General features: G+C 32.5%; 1 protein-coding gene and 1 long non-coding RNA gene across 2 annotated transcripts in view; both read left to right on the top strand.

Moving 5' to 3' along the window:
* LOC143042952 (uncharacterized) overlaps positions 1-12,333 on the top strand; it is a 32,486-nt gene extending 20,153 nt beyond the window's left edge. Inside the window, exons 13-17 of the mRNA XM_076215457.1 lie at positions 26-229; positions 9,936-10,039; positions 10,345-10,465; positions 11,106-11,129; positions 11,699-12,333. Of these exons, the coding sequence (XP_076071572.1) occupies positions 26-229; positions 9,936-10,039; positions 10,345-10,465; positions 11,106-11,129; positions 11,699-12,159 (914 nt within the window). The 3' untranslated portion in view covers positions 12,160-12,333. The remainder of the gene's footprint in view (positions 1-25; positions 230-9,935; positions 10,040-10,344; positions 10,466-11,105; positions 11,130-11,698) is intronic.
* A 1,303-nt stretch (positions 12,334-13,636) lies between these two features.
* Positions 13,637-15,847, top strand: LOC143084959 (uncharacterized). Its single transcript, XR_012981218.1, has 3 exons — positions 13,637-13,757; positions 14,242-14,286; positions 15,255-15,847. It is a non-coding gene; the product is annotated as an uncharacterized LOC143084959 (long non-coding RNA).
* The last annotated feature ends 5,353 nt before the right edge of the window (positions 15,848-21,200 follow it).

Genomic DNA, 21,200 nt, shown 5'->3' with positions numbered 1-21,200 from the left:
TAATCAAGTTGTGTGTTACTCATAGGTTCAATTGCTGATGGAAGTCTCAATATCACTTGTCCAGAAGATATACAGGCCCAGTTTGGTAATGTTTCCATTCAGCACGAAGGTGAAGCGGACGCATCAATGTGTCCTGACACTGTATTTGATGTCTGTTCAGATAAAACTTTGATCAACATTACATATAATGAAACTTGTTCTACAACGTCTAATGACAAAACATTATCAGGTTTGTATTACAAACACGTTATTGAAGTATTTATAAGTGTAACATATATAGTATTAATTTGTTGTCTACAAAATAACATTTATATTCACAAAATAATAATAAGAAAGACAACAGAAAATATAGGTAAGAATATTTTGTTTTGTAGTTGCATGTTTATGAATAGGTTCTAACCAAGCAAAAATGAAAAAAAAAGTTTTACTTACTTTGGTCATATATTAGATACATATATTCTATCACAAACTGATATAAGTGTGAATAAGTTTCAAAACTTTCTCAACTCTTTTAATCCAAATAATGTCAATATTGTGTTTCATGTAGGTATGAAATTCGTCAATGTGGATATCGGAAAAAACTGTTAAAAACGGTAGTCAACAGATGAAGATGTTTTAAAAATATTATGTATGTCTTGAAGACATGTACAGCATAGTTAAGAAATTCACATATCAATTGGTCATGGTGGTAGAATTAAAAGTACACAAACTAGAAAGTGTGCAAATGTTTCATACAAAGCTTTAGAACTTTACAAGGAACTTTTGAGAGGAATGCCAACTAAAAAAAATTTTGTAACAGTAGATGTCATCCAAACTTGCTATGCAAAAAATAAGTAAATTCACAGTGGTCTAATATTCGTTTATGTGCCTTTTAGTCATTATCCTTATACATATTTTTTTATATCATTACATACTAGTTCTAGCTATTAAGGTGGCTCACCCCAATAAGGACCCCCGGTAGAATTTTTTTATTTTCACATATTTTGTAGATCTTTTTATGCTGAATCCAAAAATGCAAAGAAAAAAGGGGGTCACCAGGCTCGTTTTCCCCTCAAATTGAAGCGAAATGTGCAATTTTGACCCTATTTCCAAACATGTCCACCCTTTCAACAATAACGGTTACATCAAATTCAAAGACTTTTAAAACCAAGTCAGTATGATTTTTATGTGAAAAAACATTAGAATTAGAAATGTAAACCTTTGCCTTGGTTGTTTTTGACTTAAAAATCCTTTTATTTTCAGATTAATGTCTAAATTTTGCATTTTCTAATTTCAGTTTAAGGCAAAAAATATTGGTTTAATCGATTTTTCGTAAAATTTCCCCGGTAGAATTTTTTTAAAAACAGATATGTCAAAGCTATGAACTTTTCGAACATTTTAAGGTAAAATAAAATGGGGGTCACCAGGCTTTTAAAAAAGTTACGAGCTTTTGTTTAACCCCTCTACCCCATAAGGTCTGATTTCAATGCACTCCATTAATTACTTAATTGTGAATTCTTTATTGATGGTTTTAATAAAATAATGTTTGTAATTATATCAAAAAACGATGACTGAATATAAATGTGGTTATCGTATTACTGTTTGTTATCAAAAAGCGAAATTTTGATTATTTTGGTGAAATACGGTAATTTTGTCTGGCGCGAGTTGCTTCCCTCTAATTTGGCGCCATTATAGGACCAGAGGAATTTCAAGGTCGCCATTGCCGAGCAGCATACTATATTGATGAATACGACCATGTACATGTATAACAGACATTGTGGCGAATATACAACGATGAAGGTAGAGTTAGTACATAAGAAAACATAGATTTCGATATATTAGGCAGCCAAATGTTATCAGTATAACGAAAAATACAAACTTGGGGGTTGTCTCAAAATACTCGCTACTGTTGAAAATCACTGCGGCTGAAACCTTGGACAGGCTCAATTTCTGTTCCATGTTTAATGTTATAGATCGTTATAGCTGGTATCTTATATGTGTTTATTTTACCCTTTACAGACAAGTTGTAAACATGTCTGGCCAGTTTTGAAAAATATCCGTGTGCAAACGGCCGAAGAGGAAGGGATGACATCTGACTATGAAGCACCATGGTCACAACTGTCATTTTTACGCTATCGTTAGTGTCAATGAATTAGTCTTTTTTAATCATCATTTGTAGTATGTAATTTAGTAGCCAAGTCAGGGACATATGTATGTGGGGTACCCCATAAACTTCCCTCGGAACAGTTTCTACTCCGATCTTAGGCTTAGTTCTAACTATATTTCCCTTCCCTTTTTACCCTAATACCCCCCCCCCCCCCTCTTTTACTTCAATACTTCCATCTCCTTGCTCCCAGACAAAATAAAAATGACAAAATATATTTCCAAGATACCCCCTTTTCTCTGATCCCTCTGACATTCCCCTGTCTCCTTACCCCTGACTCCTTACCCCTGTCCACCCCTCAATTAAGGTCCTCAAGGGGTTTGATTGACTTGTTTATTTTCTTGAGAATATGATATAATTGGCCTAATTTGTAAATGATAAACCATACACCTTATTGAAGGATTCGTCTTGATCAATCACAATTTGTTTACCATTAACCCCCCCCCCCCCTCCCCCCTTAATTCTGTTAGGTATACATACAAAAATGTCTTAAGGTCTAGTAATAGAAGTATCAGGGTTAAACATGTACAGAGTATGGCCAGAAGTATTTGTCACTTGAGATTTTTAGCTGTTCATGTATATTGTATTTAAAACTACATTTTTTCAAAAAAAAATATTTTGGATTGATTTAAAGCATCCTGGTACCAATAGAAGCAATATTATTACAGGTTTATTTTTTGGTTATATTTTTTTGTGTCTCATTTTCATTATTTTCTGTATAGAAATTCGATATATATTCAACCAAATTAAATTATAAAAAAATATTTTATGTATTCTCAAGGGAAAACAAAAACACATGAAAACGAACCTATTATCAAATAAACACATATTAATTAATACCATTCTACTTCTTTTAAGGTTACTCTTGCATTGTCAGTCTTATCAAACTTGCATGTTACTCCCAAATTAGGTTTCTGTTCTCCAACTTCAGTTTGCCTCTACCAATGTTATGAAACTAATACACACTTAATGCATATATATATATATGATACTACAAACAAACAAACATGAAGTTTGAATTTTTGGTGGGGTCCCTTTTACTGTTCTAGAGTTATGCCCCTTTACAAATTAAAAAAAAATGCTGAATTTTTGTTCCTTTCTTTAACACAAGTTTGCTTCATCCAAATGTTCTGAAACTTATATGCAATGCGGACTACAACAACACTCAGATCAAGTACAAATTTGGGTGGTGTCACTCTTTTCATTCTTTATATGCAAGCTGCTGCTCGTCTGTGTCCCATGGACACATTCCCCATTATGAACTAGTCTAAATCTATATGCTTTTGAATGTCAATAATTGTTGATTTTCTGACAGAATTACTCTGATATTTAATTTCAGGCTGCAAGTACATTTGTACATGTACATTGCAAATGGAAGGAGTGATCTTGGAATGTTCAACTTTACTTGGAAACTATTGGCAAAGTACTGACAGAATTTCATGAGAAGCCAGTATCATATTCTAGTCTTGCAACCGGAAACTATGTGTAAAGTGCTGAAACTTAAGAACAACATTCTACATGCGTATTCAGTCTGCACCAAAAACTTTTTCAACTACTAGTCCGAAGACCAATATTCTGACATTTTCATTCTTTGTCCAAACAAAGTTAAGCAAAAACTTACTAGTCCGAATGAAATTATACTAGTCTGGGGCATCAGACTAGTGGCTAACCGTGCATACTGGACTATATATGCAATATGTGTTGCCACAATCCACTTAAGGAGCTAAGATCAACTATAAATTGGAACTACATGTATAGTGCTGTCAAAATCCTTTAAAAAAATCCAATCAAAAGGACCTGCTTCACCTATATATATTGCTACCTGTCCCAATGATGAATACAGATCATTTATATGAGTCTTATAAAAAAACAGTGAAGGAGAATAAAAATAATGAAAATATAGAGCTGATCAGCTAATGATTGTACATGTACATGATGTATAAATGGCAACAATTCTTACATGTATCAGTGCTCTAGCTAGAAATCAAAAGGGGCAGGATGCCAGTGGAGGGCAGGGCACTTTTTATGATAAGAAAAGGCACTGCTCATTTTTTTTGTCTACTTTTCTGTCCTAATTAAATTACCTAGTTATTAACACCTTTGAAGTCTTTATCATTGTAATTGATTGTAATGACATGATTAACCTGGGGGCAATCACACAGGTGTCATATATGTAATTAACTTGGAGATCAGAAATCGATGAAACAAAATTTTACCAAAACGGCACAAGATAATTTTGGAAAAAGACGTCAGGGCAGAAGGGCGCAGATGAAAGCACCCAGGGCGCGGCGCCCTTCTATTTTGGGCTAGCGAGACCACTGTACAGTATACTAGTACATTGAAATTAATTATATTAATAAATGTTTTATAAATTTGATCTCATAGATATTAGAGGAATAAAATCAATCACGTTTCAAAAATTTGATTTAGTTGAGGCTTTTTTTACGCCCGTTTTCAGGACATATTATGGTATACCATTGACTGTCCGTTGTCAACATGTCGGACATATACTCAAATATAATAAATACTAAAAGGTACATGTAGTAGATGAACTATTTGCGTGCAATAATTTACAATTCTGTCTGTCAATTGTAATTGACCACATAATCACTTGTATGGTTCATTGGTCAGCAGTAAGTCCTCTTTTAATATGCTATATTGTGAAATAAATAGGTCATCTTCATGTATATTTGGTGTATGAAATGATTATTAAATGTATTATAACAAATTAAAATATCAAATAAGAGGATGTGATATGATTGTAAATGAGACACAAGAGACCAAATAACACAGAAATAACTATACATGTAGGTCACCATATGGACTTCAACAATGAGTAAAACCTATTCTGCATAGTTGGTTTTAAAGGCCTCAAAATGACAAATGAACAATTTAAAACATTTCAAATGAGAAAACTAATGGGTGATTTATGTAAAAAATAATGAATGAAAAACAAATATGTCTGTCTTGCAGGGTTTATCTGAACTTAACCTTATTTTCATGGACTTGTCTGTTTCTTGAATTCTAAATATGTTTCAAAATATTTGGTTGATGGAATGATTGTTACAGAGTCTGACATAGGGTGCAGGCTTATTTGTTGATTATATTGTGAATAACTGAAGCAGGCCCTGCTTTGGCAGTCAGTCCCCACATTGCCACTGGAGAAATAAAATAACTTAAGAAAAAAAATGGTATAAGAAAAAAAAGTTGAATCATGATAATTTTCTGTCGATATGCACATCTACATAGTATGTCCTTATTATCTAAAAAGGTTTCATGAAAGTCTGTTGTGCGGTTTGAGAGGAGTTGCAATGACAAACTGTTGCAGTAGTATATTGAAGCAAATAAGTTCAAAGGGGCCTTACTCCTAGAAAAAAAAATGTGTACATCTAAATAGTATGTCCTTATCTAAAAAGGTTTCATAAAATTCTATTGTGCGGTTTGAGAGGAGTTGCAAGGACAAACATGCAGTAGTATATTGAAGCAAATAAGTTCAATGGGGCATAACTCCTAGAAAAAATTTGACTCGTAAATTCCTGTCGATATGCACATCTGCATAGTATGTCCTTATTATCTAAAAAGGTTTCATGAAATTTTGTTGGTCGGTTTGAGAGGAGTTGTGATGACAAGAAACAGGACTGATAGCATAGGCGATTTAGGTTGCTTATATAGGGAATCATTGAAGCGTGACTGGAGCGGGCCCCTTCTTAGGTCAATCAGTGGGCCCCCACTTATGAAAATTTCTGGATCCGCCACTGGATAGACTGGCTGATGGACAGACGGACGGGTCAAAAACGTTATACCTTGCGCCACTTCGTTGCATAGGGTATAAAAATAGGAAGATGGGGTATCATTGTTTATGAGGCAACTCTTCACCAGAGACCAATTTACATAGAAGATAACAATTATGTCCCCGTACGGACTTCAACAAGTACTATAAACTGATATACCACATAATCAAACAAATAAAAGTCCCAGAAATTATTTTTTTATATGATTGCACATAATGAAAATTTAATTTGCATACTGAATGATCACTGGCAAAAATTTCAAGCATAATACGGATGAGAACATGCAGATAAGTATCTATTACTATTAAACGAGAAGACCTCATTTTGGATCACGCATAGATCGATAATTAGTTATGCATTTCTTTGCCACGCTAAGATCAAATAAGTGTTCACAAACAAAATTGTCATTCACATTTTTTGCCGCAATGACATCACTCAACTATATTTTTTTTAAATCAAGAACTTTCCTTATTAGCATGTCAAAAATTAAGATAGAAGTTAAAGTTTGCAAACATCACCGGATAATATAGCGTTCCTGTGTACTGGGCGTAGTTTTTAAATTACAATCCAAACTTTTCCTGAACCTAGTACTAAGTAGTAGTATAGATTTTTAAAAAAAAATAAAGTCTTTAGTAGTGTTTGAGACTGTCCGGCACGCTGTGGGTGTATGTACTAGCAAAATCCCGACATGGTGAAACCAAAAATTATATCAAAGACCGATATATAAGGTCGGAGTACTAGGCCAGTCCCGGTTACTTTTGACAGTGTTGGATCCAGGGGGAGGGTTCCGGGGATTGGAACTCCCCTTTTTTGGACGATAGAATGGGGAAATATAGTTGGAACACCCTCTTTTTGTCCTGGCCGGTTGGGAACCCCCTTTTAAAATGGCTGGATCCGCCCCGATTGATCAATTTTCTTCTTCATGAAAAGGCGGAAAACAGCAAATTATTGAAGTGTCGTTTTATTTCTACAGGAAACCAAATAATCATTTTAGTGAAATAAGTTGCTGGATTCATTATTCTATTTTAATAACACTCAGTGCTCTGATTCAATTATTTTAGTTTTAATGCTGATATTTCTTTTTTTTTAATATGAACTCGGTTGACATATTGATAGATACAACAGAAAATTGCAAATCAACAAAATATCAATTCAGTAAAATAAGTAATAAAAGAAAAGTATCATAAAAATAGAAAACATTGGACCCGAGGTCTTAGATTATAGGACTTAGTCTATAGCAGAGACATATATACACATATATAATTATGTCTCTGGTCTATAGTGTTCCGGAAATCATGGAATTGTGATACGACAAAAAATTTCAAATGATTTTCGTGCAGGTAAACAAATCTTTAAATTAAAATGTTAGGTGTGTCTGTCAAGTATTAAGTCTGTTAGAAAATTGGCATGTTCACATTTGTTTTGGGGAAAATAAAAAATATTTAACTATAATTATCAAAATTTTGCAGTGGAAAAATATATCGCATACTTGGGAATAAACTCCAAAAAAATACTTGGAAATAAAGATATTTCAAGTTTTAAATAGATTTATGACAGAAACAAACTGTTATAAAACGCCAAACGGATTATAGCGTGAAAATAAACCTGCCCCGATGCTTTTAAAGCATACTATACGGGCAGAGACATATATACACACATATGTCTCTGATACGAGTCACAAGTTTACCTGTTTTTGAAAGCTGTACGATGACATCAGGGGCGGATGCAGGAATTTTCGAAAGGGGGGTGCTAACCCAGGGCACCCAGGGCAAAGGGGGGGGGGGTGCAAAACATATGTCCCGATACAAATGCATTGATCGGCAAAAATAAAGGGGGGGGTGCGCACCCCCGGAACCCCCCCCCCCCCCTGGATCCGCCACTGGACATGAAGTTGTTTACATCGCTATCATTTGTTTAAACAGTTAATCATTGCGTCATTGGCAAAATATTTTCAAAAATAAATCTCCAAGACATCATTTAATTCAACCGGTATTTAAGTGAATATAAAATATGGTACGAACGGACCCAAGAGGCGACCGTGTAAGATGAGAATGCGTTTTAGGAGCGAAGCGGCACCAAATACCGTCGACGTCATACATGTGACTTTGTCAGTATTTATATATTCTTTTTTTTAATGTTATATTCATGTATATTTCTGTCCTTTTTAACTTTTATGCGAAAAATGAAGAAAGCACTCTGAATTTCTGATCGAACATATTTCCTGTTTTGAAGAACGTTTTGCATCATTTGTTTGCATCGTCAAGGGTGCTTTCATACACGCCCGCGTTCCAAGGTCGTCAAAGCTATTTTTGAGAAGACCCCTAAAAGCGACCGTTCCCAAGGCACTCGTCGTAAGAAACATGCGTTAAAATATGCGCACTGTTAAAGGGCCGAGCCACCTTAAGGTGGTTCCTAACACTACAGGGAGATAACTCTGTAAAATCAGCTTAACGTTTTAATTACGTTGTGTTGTAAAGGGAATATTAAGCTTCTCAATGATCAAAATTGGTGTATGTCAAACTACTATATAACCAGTGTAATTTTTCTGACAAAATGGTTGGTTCAAAATTTTTGAAACTTTTATATTTTTGTTAAAGGGTCAAAGTAAATACTTTGTCAAAATTTTATGAAAATTAAACGAGCCAAATTTATTTTAGTGAAAGTGTTGGGTACCACCTTAAACAAATACATTTCAAAATCATTAGTGATCATTAGTGATCATTAGTCTCATGATTTTTATACTGAGAAAAACACGTTTCTAATAGCAAGTTATGCGTAACTGTAATCCGTGATTTTACAAAATCACTAGCTCTATTTTCAGTGATTTTGTAAAATCCCTAACTATTTCAGGGATTTTACAAAACCACTGAAACTGTTAGTGATTGTACAAAATCACTGATTAGTCCATTGATTTTACAAAATCATTAATTGTACAAATTCCCTGTAACATATATACGTATTACTAACAAGCCCATGTTTCCTGGTTAAGGCACTATTGCAGCAAAGGAAATATAACTTGCATCAATTCAATATCATGTATAGAATCAAGTCTGCAGAATGCAAGTCGACAAATTGATGATTCTTACACAAATTGCACGTAACGGTGGCAACGTAACAAATAGTCACGTCAAGATGACCCCCCTCCAAAAAAAAAGACGAAAAGACAAACAATCTGTAGACCGCAACACAGATAATTTAAGACTTAAGTTTAATTGTTTTTAATAGACAAGCAACTGAAATAAATCAAGTACCTTCTTTTCCGGAGGAGGAATACTGCACATCAAACAATGTTACTTTTACAATTTATTCTCATTTTAATCTCACCCGGGCACGAAGGGCCCATATAAGTTTATGCCATCACTTGGATCGGTGGGGAATTGTCTTATTGGCAATCATACCACATCTTCTTTTTTATATAATCATTGATGAAAGATTTAAGAAAAAAATACAGGTGAGCGACATAGGCTCTTGAAAGCCTCTTATTCTATGAGAGATGGATTATGATTTTTTTTAATCTTGTAATATCATCAATTTTGTAATACTTATACTGTAGTTTAATGACAATTATTCTCATAGATATCTTAAAAACCATGAAAACATTATAAAAAAGCATTCTTCTACTTAGACTATTATGATAACAAATTTAACAGCAATAAAACTTGAAAATTAGTGGATATTCAACTGTATAAACTATTTTTTCTATGAACTTCAAGTGTCCAACGAGATGTATAAGCTATCACATTTCAATGGGTGTGTGGATGTAGAACAGTATAGTTCTCACAAAAAAACTTGTGGAATGTAGAAATCTCTTGTTTTTGTTGTAAAGGGAGAAGACCATTGCATATGATGTCAAATATATAGCTATCCAAATTATTTTCAAAATTAGTAAAAAAAAAAACTCTAGTCAGTAATACGCTAGTTGTACGAAATATTAAAATAAAATAGAATATACTATGCACTATTAATAGTCTGTTATGTCATGTACCACTATTTACTTACAGCTGTGGGGCTATACCGCTGTATACATTCGATAAAAGACGGATCAGATACCTACTTGTCAATATGGAACGACGCTCCATTAGTTACCAATCCATTTTACTGTCTAGTAAGTTTCAAATTCAATCTATTATATATTACTTATGATGAACAACTTTTAAGACTTGTCTTGGAATACATGTATATGAAATAGGACTTATCACGTAATTGTTATTGTCCTTAATGATACTGCATTCTTTAAAATATTTGATTAACACCGGTCATCTTCATCGTTTCTGTTTGCGATACATTTTTTGTTTTTTTTTTGTTTTGTGTGTGTTTTAATCTACAAAATGTAGTGCGCTTTATTTTTTCCTATATTTTATTATCAAAGTTGCTTAACTATAACATAATCCTAATTCTTTTTAAATTTAGGCATTTAGAAGAACTGATGATACAATTTACGCTACAGAAACCCAAAAGTTCTGCAGTAATTCAACAACATCTTCTGAAGTTGAAACAGATGGTGTTAAACTTGTTATTTGGGATATAATAAGTAAGTTATTTTTGTTCTAAAAAGTTGATTTGGCATATTTATCATTCAATACCTACTGATTACTGTTAATCAAACCCCACTTAGTTGTTCCACTTAAGTAAACATAAATGTTTTTGTCCTTTGTATTTTTGTCTTGTTGGATTTTGTTCCATTTGTCTGTATCTCAACATCTGTAGGATTATATAAAAGTTAAATCAAAGTTTGTAGGAATATAAGCAAGCTGTGACATTCCTTATATTTGTCTCGAGATTACGATGATGTTGTCTTATTCTTTACTGTGTTCTATTTTAAAACATCATAGAATCGTTTTATAGTTTGTATTTTATAGTTTGTATTTTATAGTTTGTGTTTTATAGTTTGTATTGTATAATGTCATGATAGCTTCTTCATTTTTGTTTACTTGTATAGAATGGGTTAATTCCGGGAGTAAAAAGTAAAAAATCTTTAGAATGCTTCAAAAAAACCTTCATTGTATTGTGTTGTCAATCCCCAAACATGTTTAGTCTGCCCTTCTATAAAGTATTTAATTCCAATGATTTTAAACGTTTTTCAACTGAAAACCAATAAAACAATAGTTGTTTACTCTATGTAGATAATTCATCTATTTAGCACACAGTAACATTGATCATCTTCATTTCAGGTACATGTGAGGTTATAATTCCCAGTAAGTACAAATAGCTTAATGTTCAATGTAAAGTGATTCTTAAAAAACGATAGACAGAAGAAATTTTAATCTGTTTTAAATCAACTGATACTTGGGAGAAGTCAAGAAACATACTTAAAGATCTGGTTAGGGATTTCTTCTCATGTTTATCTTTCATAACCATTTTTCTGGTTTTTTTAATTTATTTTGCCAACCGTTCCTTATTTTATAGTAAACCATTACTCTTTTCTTTCTTTTAATTTTTTTTTCTCGTTTCTCCAGTCCCCTTATTCTGCACGATTTACCCATAATTCTGTGTATTCTGTAAACCCAATTCAGATTCTCATATTTGATTGGTAGAATGAAGCTTAACACAGCACGTGACTTCTCGGGGAAACGTTTTAGAACTTTTACGTAAAAATAAAAGCATTACTTTAAAATTGCATCAAATATTGATCAAAGATCGATATCGACACGTACATGTATTTATAAATATTTTATAAATTAAAAAAAAAACATTTTATCAAAATTCGAAAAAAAATATCATGTTTAAATGAAATATAGTTTACATGGTATTTGATATATTGTAGCAATACCAGAAGTTCCTCCTAATCTGGCTTGGCTGTACATGCTGCTAATTCTACCATTCATTCTTCTGATTATACTAGCTATATTGTTGGCCAGATATTGCTGTCGGAAATATGGATGTATATGCACGAAAATCAAATTGCCAAAACGAAAGAAGAAACATCCACCTATTGTTGACGACGGGACTGGACAACCTGACATAGTTCAAAAAACTACATTTGTTCCAAGTGTCATAAAACCAGCTCAACTTTATAATTTTAAACCCAAAAAGCCCTTAAATTTCTTTCCCTTGTTTGATCCACAGTGGATTCCGTCCAAAACATTACAACCGATTGCAAAAGTGGAACCTTTATATAATGATACATTCGATGATTACATGCAAGGGAAACTACCCCGAAGACCGTCTGGCGTTAGTTTATACAGCTTTTATTCTGGACCAATGTCCAACGGTAACGCTATATAACATGCTGCTTTTAAACATAAACAAAATATTGCATATACTCGTTAAAAACTGACTAGTTGACTTGGTATTGTGTATTTGTTTAATAATTATTACATAGAAATAAAGTATTTAGAATCAGTCTCAAATTGTGTGTTAGTATACAAATATTGCAATAAATGTTGGCAAACCTTCAGATTGAGGCTTTATTTGGTTTATCAGGCTAAATGCAAAGATTTAAAATTGGATGAAGACTTGATAAAGTGTATTTTTATGCAAATTTTTACAGTTTCACCAATATAATATAAAAAAGAAGATGTGATTGCCAATGAGACAACTATCCACAAAAGACCAAAATGACACAGACATTAACAACTATAGGTCATCATACGGCCTTCAACAATGAGCAAAGCCCATACCGCATAGTCAGCTATAAAAGGCCCCGATAAGACAATGTAAAACAATTCAAACGAGAAAACTAACGGCCTTATTTATGTAAAAAAATGAACGAAAAACAAATATGTAACACATAAACAAACGACAACCACTGAATTACAGCAGCTGAAACCCGCTCCGTACGGGATATTTGTTATTTTTGACACTTTTCTCCGTTTCCATCCTCATTTTTATTCATAAAGAAAAGAAAAAGTCAGTTTGTGCAACTTTAAACGTTATTTTGTAAGTGTTCTTTTTATCTTAAAAGTTGGAAAGAGCAGAGTTCATGTATTACAGTCAAGAACGCATGCAAAATAAAACACACTATAAAGACACATAGAACAGCAAACTTGAATAGTAATACTAATAGCAGGTGTTCACTATCGAGAACACCGTTACGGTACAGAAAGTTATCACAGCCAGCATTCCAACAATTTTGAATTTCATTCAACGGGAGGTAATGAGTTCGATTGCTTGTCGGGTAAAAACGAAGAATTGAAAATGGTATTTGTTGGTTCTACGCTAAGTTCGATGCATATAGGAGTACAATCAATGACTAGTCGACTGAAAGTCAGAATTATAATAATTTTTAATAGGATTACATGTATATTATGAGCTGTTATGTCGTGAACTATCTCTTTAACAAGCATACTTTATGTTTATGTCACATTTGTATGTTCTCGTCTTTAATATAACTTGAATTGAAACAATACTCTCCAGTACTTGTTTATTATCATTGTATTATTTAGGAGAGTCTTTACCATGTTTACGGGAAATTTATAATACATTAATTTTTTTTCTTAAATGTTTTACGCTTGTTCGGTGCCATTGTTTTCTTTGATAACTACTGCGACAAAAAAATAAATAAAAACAATTGCAACACAATAGACAGTACAGAAGCGCCGGTCTTGTGCAATGTGAAAAAATACATCTAAGCACAATACAAAAAATATGTTAAGGATTGCTTCGAGTTGTTTTTCATATATAAGTTCAAGAAAAATTCAATAAATACAGATACATCTCATATTCATATAGTTTTCGCTATTGTATGTTTTGTATGTTCCAGTCGTTACAGAGAATAGGAAATACTACTTACGCCACGGAAACTTCAAAGTTTTGTAGCAATACTTCATCCTCAACAATAGCCGAGCCTGGTGGTATTAGTTTACTACTGACAGATCCATCGGGTATGTTTAATTGTACCAAAAGGACTATTTAGCTGACTATGCGATATGGGCTTTTCTCATTGTGGAAGGCCGTACGGTGACCTTTAATTGTTAATTTCTGTGTTATTTTGGTCTCTTGTGGAGGGTTGTCTCATTGGTAATCATACCACATCTTCTTTTTTAATATTTAAAAGGTGGGATTAAGTGCTGTAAAAAACATTGTTCGACCGAGCCGCGTATGAATGTGCCAGTCTGTTTTATATCTAAACATGATCTCTGCAGTGCGATAAAGGAAATTTTGGTTGTGATAACAGATTTTTTAAAGTTTTAAAGTAAATTATTCACAATTTTTCTTAGCTCGGACCGATTAAGATTTTAACATAAAGAAAGTTTTTTCTTAGATTGTTGACACATTTCACTCATTTGTGCCGTTATGTTGATATTTAATTTATGTATTTATTACAACTACTTTATTCGTATACATTGTACTAAGTTTGCCTTTCAGAGGTATGTGAAGATATACCTACTGTTACAACTACTGGAGGCAATGGTAAGACAACTTATGTATGTCCAAGCGATCCACATCTGTTGTAATTTCGTGTGTAACGACTATATGAATTATTTTGAAATCAAAGTTAGTGATTCATAGAAATGAATCAAAAACATATGTAATCTTCACACCATTGAATAGTTATAACTAGTCTGTCCCTTCGGATTTGATAACTGTAAACGCCTTGAACTCACGAGTGTACAAGACTTGACGATTGAATGATAGATTGTTGATTGCTGAACGTCTAGTGGCAAACATTACATGTATGTTCAGGACGAGAACGAATTAACAAAAAAAATCAATAGGAACATGTAGGTCGTGTAATAGAGGCTGTCCTGGATAATGATCTCACGACTGGACAATTTGAATTGCCACTTAATAATGATATCTTTGATAAGGACAACATGCCACCTACAGACTCAACAAAGACTTACATTGTGGCTTGCAAAATGTTGCACTCTTTTTTCACAAAGCAGTGTATTTTACGTCCCCGTTTTGACAGGACGTGGGTGCGTATGTATACATCCCGTACAGCAAAACGGAGGAAATACTCTGGCAAGGGGTTCACTATAAATCAAATGTAAACAACCATATTTCTTATTCACAATCACACTTAAGTGAATAAACTAGTGTTGTTGGAAGGGCTTTTTTTGGTCCATATGTCAGTCAGTTCATTCCGTCTGTCTCTCATTTGTGCATGTGCCCTGTAAGCACTATATATAGCTACCTGCGAATGGGCGGTGTACACTTTTTTTGTATTTTACTCATAGTTCTATTGTTTTTCTTTGGCCAGTACATGTAGTTACACATAATAAAACAATGATGTTACGATAATCCGAGTATTTATTTATATCTTAACCTGAAATTGTGAACAATACATGCAGTTTTTTTTATTTGTTTAAAGAAAACATCCATCTCACACACTTGAGTTATGAAATACATGTACTTTGGATACTAATTTATTACAGATGAATCGCCTTATTTAACAGGATTACTTGGACTTATAGTAATACCTGTGATAATTATTGTGCTGGGAATTGGAGCTCTACACTACAGATTACAGAAGGATAAAATTTCTAAAAGTCAGGCTGATTTAAATCCATTTAGCAGTTCAACAACAATACATATAGATGTCGTTTCAAAGGCAATTTTTGATCCGAAAATTATTCATTCTGCAAGAAAATATAACTTCAAACCTAAAAAATCAGCAAATAGTCCTTGGCCAATGTTCGATGCGCATTGGTCCCCGAAACATATTCTAACTTTAAATCCTGCACCAAAAGTAGCTCCTTTATACAGTGATGTTTTCGATGACTAATGAGATAATTTAAAGTCACAAAGAACAAACAAAGAAGATGGAGCTTCAATACCTCATTAGTGTTATTAAAAACAGTTCATCAGTGTTGGTTGCAAACATGGTGGATATTCATGTGTGTAGAATTGACAACGTTGCATGGCATGAAAATCATTAAAACATTTTATTTGTTACAATATAAATTTATATTTTGCTTGTATTTTATTGTTTCGTTTTGTATCCAAAAAGGTTAATAAAATGTAATTTCGTCGATGATTTTTTTTTTTTTTTTTTTTTTTGTGAGTGGAAAAAATCAAACTTATTATTGATTACTTTGTTTTTGTAATAATCTCATAAACATAAGTAGAAGATGCAACTCAGAAAAGATTATGTCAAAAAATAAAATATACAACGACAGTCTTTATTGTGATTTAAACATACTTTTATGTAGTTACTAGTATTCAAAATATATGATTCAATTGAATTTGAAGAGGGCTGTAAAAATGTCGATTGCCGCCTGTAACATTTATCCAGAATTATAAGACAATAATAGATTGACATTTCGTAACCTATATTAATACCCCCGCTTTAAAAAAGTGGGGTATGCTGTTTTCTGTCTGTCTTTCCATCCTACCGTCAGTCCATCCATCTGCCCATCTTCCCGTCCGTTCATCCGTCAGTCCGTCCATCCGTCCCAGAAATATTTGTCGTCGGATCTTTCCCAGTAACTACACCATAAGGATTTCTGAAATTTGGTTTAAGGGTTTTCTATAAGTCAGCTATATCGTGTGATGCGTGTTTAGAGTCATCATTCAACAACTTCCTGTTTACCGAACACTTGTATCTTTACACATAATAGTCAAGTTTACAATTTTCGTCTCATTTTGCTCAGGAACTGCAATACAAGGATTTCTGAAATTTGGTTTCAGGGTTTATATAAGTCAGCTATACCGTGTGATGCGTATTCAGACTCATTCAGATTCATTACTTAACAACTTCCAGAATATGAATATTATTAAAATATGTAAAATATGCAACACTTCAGTTTCCTGTTTTACAAAATAAAAGATCTGAATATATAAATTACTTATATAGGGTTAAAAAAAAACTATAAAAGCCTCCAATATAAATCAAAATTAATATGTTTAATGTCATCTCAGGATAATGTTATAATTGAAAAAGTAAAGTTTATTATTGTGTACTTTATTCAAAGAGAGAAATTTGAAAGAGTTTGTCCATCAATATTAAATTGTAAAACTATGTATACATATTATTCCTGTAGAAATTGTTCTTCTCAGAAAGACTTAAGGATGTAAAAAAATGTACTTAGGTGAGGTTTTGGAATTTGGGTCAAATGTTCGGACTCCTTGGTGCTTTTCCATACAATACAATGCAAAATATTTTGCCCCATAACACCCATTTATTTTTTCATATAAGATTTAATAGCTCATGAAAGGTCATTTACCAAAATTTTAGAAGATTCTTGATTTTCTTTCTTTTGTTTTCAGACCCAAATAATGCAAATATAAGATAAAAGTCAGAGTCAGCCTTTTCCCGCCATATTTTAAATCTCAAATATCTCGAAAAGGAGGTCCATCACCTATCAATATGTTTAGCTTATCTTTATCCTTAATTGATGCTCTACCAGCTTATAGTATCAATTTTAATTTCTTAATTTCTTAAATTTTACCTAACCTCACCTAAGTACATCCTTAATTTTGTTTAATTGTTAAATAATCAATGTAATCACTTGTACATGTACACGATGTAACTTAATTGTACTGCTCAAATTATTGGGCATCATAATTGACAATAAAAATCTTTATATTGTATTGTATCTTCCTGTTTAACGAACACTTGTATCATTTTACAAATAATAGCAAAGTTGAAAATGTTCGTCACATCTTAACTACAGGATTTTGTCACTGTGTTCAATTGTATTGCCGAACCAAGATTGCAATACCAAAGGACAAGATACAATAGGCCCTTGTTATTGTCCCCGATGTTTTCATTTTTCACATTAAGTTTCTGAAAGCTACATTGTACATATCATGTTAAATTATTCCCTGAGGTTTGAAGTTTGTTTGGATGAATATCAAAACCATTATTTTTCAGCAACTGGGTGAAATGAGGGGGGGGGGAATACAAAATGAAAATATCAGTATCAAAACGTTTAGAAATGAATAAGAATGCGGTCATACATGTATGTTATAGGACTAACCTTATCGGAAAAAATATATAAAAAGAAATGAAAATATCTGTATAAAAACGTTAAATATTGAACAAGAATGCGAGGTCATGTGTTATTGGACTAAACTAAAGATTTGAATGGGAAATATGTCAAACAGACAGCAATCCGACCAAAGAACAGACAGCAGCCGAAGGCCACTAATGGGTCTTCAAAGCAGCGAAAAAATTCCTCAGCTGGCCCCTAAATAAAATTGTGCACTAGTTCATTGACAATGGACGTCATACTTAACTCCAAAAAATATAAATGAACTCAATTAAAAAACATACAAGACTAACAAAGGCCAGAGGCTCCCGAATTGGGACAGGCGGCGATGTTAAACATGATTTGTGAGATTTCAACACTCACCCTTCACCTCTAGCCAATGTAGAATCAAGAAACACATAGCAATACGCAAAGTAAAACTCAATTTAAAAGAATATGTAACAAAAGTAACTAAGCAAATCGACAATAATATAAACTTTAACAAAGAACTACTAGCAGTTACTGACATGCCAGATTCAGACCTTAATTCAACTGATTGAATGATTATGTCTTCATCATATAAAGAATAGACGACGATTAGTTATGATCAATTTTGGGACTTAAAATCGAGAGCAGTAAATTTCACGTCAATACAGATAATAGTTTGTTGTTTTTATTCACATTTGATTTCCCTGATTGTATATCTGTTCGCAATGGCATTACACTGTTACAGTCGTGTATAAAAGTCCAGTTATGCAATACCGTCGTTACCGACCCTAACTTTCCTTGAACAGGCTATATGTTGTTTCTTTTAAAGACTATAGCAATATATCGAATTCGGTTGATCATATTAATTTTAAATATAAAAATGCAGTAAAAGACTATTATTAAAATCTCCCCGAAACATTATATTGTATTGTTTTACCAGAGGTATATTATTTTTAAGTTTGATGAGTTTACTTTTACACAAATTGTGGTCCTCCATTAGAAGTGCAAACTAATCTAAGAGACTGTTCCTCCCTACATCGGACATTAGATTTTTGTCCTCATCGTTTAAGGGCGGAACATACTTCGAAGTGTACGGGTTAAGTCCATGTTTCTGTAAATTCAATCTACAACAAGTTTGTTCAAGTTGTAGTAAGTATTTATATATTTGACTTTTGAACAAAGATTGCTTTCATATTGTACATTTGTTTTAGGTGCACCGACGTATAATTCATACTGAAACGGATGTAATTAATATATTAATAAAGTTTTAACAAAAAAACAACACACAAAGTGATAAATTGTTGGATCTATTGTGTCAAGCATATTATTAAATATGTTTCACAACAATACCCTCCATTATTAAAAACACTTTAGAAGAATATAAACTGTGTGCATAATTTAATTAGTTATATATACACCTTATTTATATGTCTTTCGTAATTTAATAGCCGTATCAATTTCGTTAAATCAAATTTAATACTTTTTACGTTACGTCATTTCATTTCTCTATTATAAATGTATGTCCGCATTTAGATTATGGATACTTCATACTAGACGTTTTTCAAGTATGACACTCTACTATATGTTTTTGCATTTTGTAGTCTGCGCTATTATAATATTGTGCATTTCACAAACAGGTAAAGTATATCTATATATTTGTTCATCTTCATAAGTATCTGTAACTTTTATACTTAAGATAAAGGCTTTGTTTGTAAGAATTTAAACGTTTCAAAACATTTATTGCTTGGTATTAATATTTGAATACGTTTGTTTACACTCGTATCATTAAAGGTCGTCAAATTGCACAGAAAAACTGACTTCGTTAAAAACTGAATGTTGACATCTAAATTATTTTTTTATGTTTAATAGTTGTCTTATTGATATACACCCCGAAACTCTTTGTATTTATAAATGAGAATTACGAAACAACATATAAAAGAAAAGTCCGTGTTATTATAACTGTTCTCCATCTTTTAAGCATGTACAAGCCTAAGTTTGATTGTCACTTCGAACCCTATTACAACACCGCTTCCGCGAGTATTTCTTCTATATTTTGAAAAATTATATTACATCTATTAATATCATAAGGCATTTAATTATCTAAAATTGGCCTTCGAGACGGACAATTTGAATTCATTATTTTATTATAGAAAAACAATTTTAAAAAGAAAGAGCGATAGACTTGCTGAACATTTAGATGGTTGTAAATGATTATTGTATTTAAATAGCTATTATTTTGTCATTTGAAAGGATATTAAGTACGACACGAAGGAATAAATAACAAGAAGAAACCCTAAAAGAGTTGGTAAAGTCACCATAATGACTGCAAGCATATTTCTAAATGATAATGTTGAAAGAAAATAAAAAACAATAAACACAAAAAACACCATTCTTTAGCGAAGCTTAACAGATACTAATAGAATTTGATATTTATCATGAGATCACATAACATTCTATAAAACTAAGTCTCATAAAAAATCCAAATATGAGAAATGATATTACAATTGAATAATAATAGTGATCGTTTCTTTTGTATGAGGTTTGAATATTTCTTTAGCAAAGGTGCAAGGCATTAATTCACTAATTTTCAAGTTGTAACTCTCCTTATGCTTTAAAAACAAGAGAGGGATGGGCAGTTCATTTTTGTGTTCGTGTTAACCAGTGATAAGTTTTGTAAGGCTTTTTGGACTTGATTGTTTTTTCGTTGATTTTCGATTTTGCCATATGCATTGCGTTGACTATTTGTTTACTTTCCTTTTTGTATCTCTCGTTTTAAGTAACCTCTCAACTGTTTACAGACTCGTTGGATTTCAGAGAAAATAAATGTTGAAAAAACGATTAACAATATACATTTATTTTCAATGCCTGAGGGAGATATGAAGATTTGTTCACCCAAGAGAAATCATATTCCATGAGGGAATCGCTCGAGGGAAATTTTACTTTACGAGGGTGAACAAATCATCATATCTCCCTAAGCAAAGGGAAACGGATGTTTTATTCCACTGCCTATCCTTTTTTACTTCTGAACATAAGATATTAATTTATATAATTGTTTTCTTTTCCGTTGTTTTTAATAAAACTAAACATGTAACAAAACGGGTTGTTGTCTCTTTGACACATTCCCCATCAAAACGGGTTGTTGTCTCTTTGACACATTCCCCATTTCCATTCTCAATTTTAACATACACAATAATAACCAGTAACGATTAAAAGTAAATCATTTATTTTTTTCAGTTTGTTTTATAAATCTGGGGAAAAAATCACTATACTATATTTAAGAAAGCGATCAAAACGTTTTTTAAAAACATTAACCGCGGGTAACGTCGCACAAGGCAATCCTGACGTTCAGAGGGGAATATGATACTCAGAGTGGAATATGAAGTTTTGTTCGACGTCACGTGGGATAGTTTTAACCAATCA

This window comes from Mytilus galloprovincialis, chromosome 8, assembly GCF_965363235.1.
Source record: "Mytilus galloprovincialis chromosome 8, xbMytGall1.hap1.1, whole genome shotgun sequence".
Taxonomy (NCBI): Eukaryota; Metazoa; Mollusca; class Bivalvia; order Mytilida; family Mytilidae; genus Mytilus; species Mytilus galloprovincialis.
This window is presented reverse-complemented; position numbering and strand designations above follow the sequence as displayed.